The sequence below is a fragment of the Haplochromis burtoni genome, unplaced genomic scaffold (genome assembly GCF_018398535.1).
Source record: "Haplochromis burtoni strain Fernald_Lab_line unplaced genomic scaffold, NCSU_Asbu1 Contig_612, whole genome shotgun sequence".
Taxonomy (NCBI): domain Eukaryota; kingdom Metazoa; phylum Chordata; class Actinopteri; order Cichliformes; family Cichlidae; genus Haplochromis; species Haplochromis burtoni.
In genome coordinates, this window is record NW_024582973.1 from 48,069 (window position 1) to 51,967 (window position 3,899).

Genomic DNA, 3,899 nt, shown 5'->3' on the forward strand with positions numbered 1-3,899 from the left:
GGAACTTAAGATACACAGACACGAACTAGACAAGGGGATGCAGGTGATAGGGGAGACAGAGCAACTAAAGAAGACAGAGACATAAGCCATTAGATAGAACTCAAAGAAACCAAAAACTAGACAGTATAAATAATATAAACTCAAAAGCCCTGGGTCGACGACCCAGGCATCCTAACAGTGAGCAGTTCTGCCCTTTCCTTTTTTTACTTTGTATATGTAAGGTAATAACTTAAATAAATCACAGGGTGTCGCTGTTGAGCTGAATATACACTGTAGATTTGTGCAATTTCAACTATTTGTCCTCTACAGGACACCGTTGTTCAAGTTTCTCGCGCAAGCGCCATATTGGCTCAGTGTTTGGTAAGCACCATCAGTGACATCCCGCATGGGTTTTGTTTAAAAATAAGTATTCTACTTTGTAAGATGGCGATTGTCCAGTCAAACTATGTATGTATTGCGTTTATTGATATGTTCATGTACTGTCCGATTAGAGTGTGAGGAGTTTGTGTTTATGGCCTACATTTCCGCTTGTTATCAGAGCACTTGTGCAGGCAAAGTATTGTAAGACAAAGCATTAGCTATTCAGCTAGAGTTTGGTAGTAGTCTTGTTATGTTATTTTCACGTCAAATGCGATACATGAAACCAAGGAATGTTGTAAAGGTGAGTTAATTACATGTTTACACAATGTGGGTTTTTGTTGTTGTTGTTGTTTTGTTGTTGCACTTAGGCAGTGTTTACTGTTATTGCTTTGCAAGGGCCAACAGGAGAGTTGGAGGGGTTTATGCCCCAGTGTCTAAATAATGGCGCGGTCCGAGCCACAAATTCAACGCCTGTGTCCGACTGGTCTCTCTACTCTGCACCCCAATCCAACACAAAAATTACACAACGCAGAGTCCGGAGTATAAGGAGGCCCCTGCACGGTTGGGTTGCATATATATTACCTACACATGTGGGTTGATTGTTCCAATTTTCTATGTAAAAAAACGTAATATTGAAACCTTTCATTTTTTTTCCTTTTCAAGTTATTTCAGTGATGCATCCACCAAGTACAGTCAGCTGCATTTTTATCCACAGAGCATGAGCTAAATTATAAGCACAAGTAATATCATCCAATGGAATGTAATAACATTAACACTAGCACCCCCAGGCTTCTACCTTTTCTACCTATAAAACCCGAGAGCAGCCAAATGGCTGGTAGGCTTTTAGCTTCAGCCAAGTGGAAGCTAAATTGTCTAGTCATTCATATGTAAATTGGGTCGTTGAGTCGTTATCTGGGAATTCTGGAGGGAGGGGACTGTGATTGAGGGCCATCTAAGTTTGCCATCTTAGGGAGAAATGACACATGGGTATATGTCCTTTGTTGCTAAGATTTATTGATAAAAACAGTACAAAAAACCAACCATTTGTACACATATTTACAAATAATAATAAAAAGTGAGTGAGTACAAACAATTCAACATTTCCAGCAATCACTCACAATCCTGGCACTGCCATGGTATCTGTAGTCTGCATTTACCACATGTGTATCTTTTGCAGTGAACACATCGCACAGTGGCATGATTGTTCTTGCAGTTGTGTTTGACCTGACACGAGGCTCTTTTTCCAGGGCTAGATGTGTCCGAAGGTTGTGTCTGAAGCAACTGTTCTTTTCTTGCCTTCTTCCCAGCTACATGAGAGCGAGCCAACTCTGTTGCAAGCGCCACCAGGAAGTCCACCCGTCTTTCCTTCGTCCCGGTGCATGCTTGATACAGCACATGTGCATTCAGTGCTGCCATGTCAATCATGTTATAAAACACGGCGACTGGCCAGCGCCGTGTTCCTTTGCGGACAGTGTACTCCCGAACCATCTGGTCCATCACATCCACGCCACACTTTGTTTTGTTGTAAAGGGTGACAGTGTTTGGCTTCCTTTTGGTGGTGTTATCAGTCTGAACCACGCCGTGCATGCTGCTAAGAATATAGACTGTCTTCTTCCGTTTGGCCGCATACGCCGTCAGCGTGGCAGCAGAGGTTGAAAACACCTAAGAAATAAGATAAATTGTTATTTCCATAGCCCTTTTACACACAATGAAACACATAAACATAGAACCACAAAAGACCTGCAACATACCTGAGTGGTGAATGCATTGCGATCTGTCTGTCTAGTGGATTGAGGAATTTCCCTGCGAATCCTGTTGACTGTGCCGAGGATGGTGGTTTTCCGTCTAAGAAGTTTTTGTGCCAGTGAAAGCGATGTGAAAAAATTGTCCGTGGTAACATTTCTGCCCTTGTCTAGGAATGGTTCCATCAGCCTCATTACGACATTTTCAGAAAGTCTCTCCCCAGTGGGACGATTGGGGTCCTTGCCAAGATATGGGAAGACATTGCAAATGTACTTGGATTTTAGGTCGCAAGCCACCCAAAACTTGATCCCAAACTTGTCAGGTTTACTTGCAATATACTGCAGGAAACTGCACCGAGTCTTTGATGGGAAAAGCTGTTCATCAATGGTGATATGTAGACCAGGGTTGTAGCACGTGATGCAGTTGGTGACAAATGATCCCCACACACTGGAAATTGCAGCAAACTTGTCAGTCTTTGCTCGATCACAGCGGGTGGACCTAAAATCCAAGTACATTTGCAATGTCTTCCCATATCTTGGCAAGGACCCCAGTCGTCCCACTGGGGAGAGACTTTCTGAAAATGTCGTAATGAGGCTGATGGAACCATTCCTAGACAAGGGCAGAAATGTTACCACGGACAATTTTTTCACATCGCTTTCACTGGCACAAAAACTTCTTAGACGGAAAACCACCATCCTCGGCACAGTCAACAGGATTCGCAGGGAAATTCCTCAATCCACTAGACAGACAGATCGCAATGCATTCACCACTCAGGTATGTTGCAGGTCTTTTGTGGTTCTATGTTTATGTGTTTCATTGTGTGTAAAAGGGCTATGGAAATAACAATTTATCTTATTTCTTAGGTGTTTTCAACCTCTGCTGCCACGCTGACGGCGTATGCGGCCAAACGGAAGAAGACAGTCTATATTCTTAGCAGCATGCACGGCGTGGTTCAGACTGATAACACCACCAAAAGGAAGCCAAACACTGTCACCCTTTACAACAAAACAAAGTGTGGCGTGGATGTGATGGACCAGATGGTTCGGGAGTACACTGTCCGCAAAGGAACACGGCGCTGGCCAGTCGCCGTGTTTTATAACATGATTGACATGGCAGCACTGAATGCACATGTGCTGTATCAAGCATGCACCGGGACGAAGGAAAGACGGGTGGACTTCCTGGTGGCGCTTGCAACAGAGTTGGCTCGCTCTCATGTAGCTGGGAAGAAGGCAAGAAAAGAACAGTTGCTTCAGACACAACCTTCGGACACATCTAGCCCTGGAAAAAGAGCCTCGTGTCAGGTCAAACACAACTGCAAGAACAATCATGCCACTGTGCGATGTGTTCACTGCAAAAGATACACATGTGGTAAATGCAGACTACAGATACCATGGCAGTGCCAGGATTGTGAGTGATTGCTGGAAATGTTGAATTGTTTGTACTCACTCACTTTTTATTATTATTTGTAAATATGTGTACAAATGGTTGGTTTTTTGTACTGTTTTTATCAATAAATCTTAGCAACAAAGGACATATACCCATGTGTCATTTCTCCCTAAGATGGCAAACTTAGATGGCCCTCAATCACAGTCCCCTCCCTCCAGAATTCCCAGATAACGACTCAACGACCCAATTTACATATGAATGACTAGACAATTTAGCTTCCACTTGGCTGAAGCTAAAGCCTAGCTAAAAGCCTTCCAGCCATTTGGCTGCTCTCGGGTTTTATAGGTAGAAAATGGCCAAATGACTATCCGTGGGGGTCTAAGTGTTAAAAGCCTCAAAAAAGATTATAA

At 43.4% G+C, this 3,899-nt stretch overlaps 1 protein-coding gene across 1 annotated transcript; it reads right to left on the reverse strand.

The window, feature by feature from the left end:
* Positions 1–1,489: 1,489 nt before the first annotated feature.
* Positions 1,490–3,499, reverse strand: LOC102288936 (the record flags this gene model as incomplete). The annotated part of the gene is made up of 2 exons (XM_005917001.3): positions 2,112–3,499; positions 1,490–2,022 (listed from the first exon to the last, which is right to left on the reverse strand). Coding segments are annotated over exons 1-2 (1,220 nt in total), but the record flags the coding sequence as incomplete, so codon positions are not given.
* Positions 3,500–3,899: the final 400 nt, after the last annotated feature.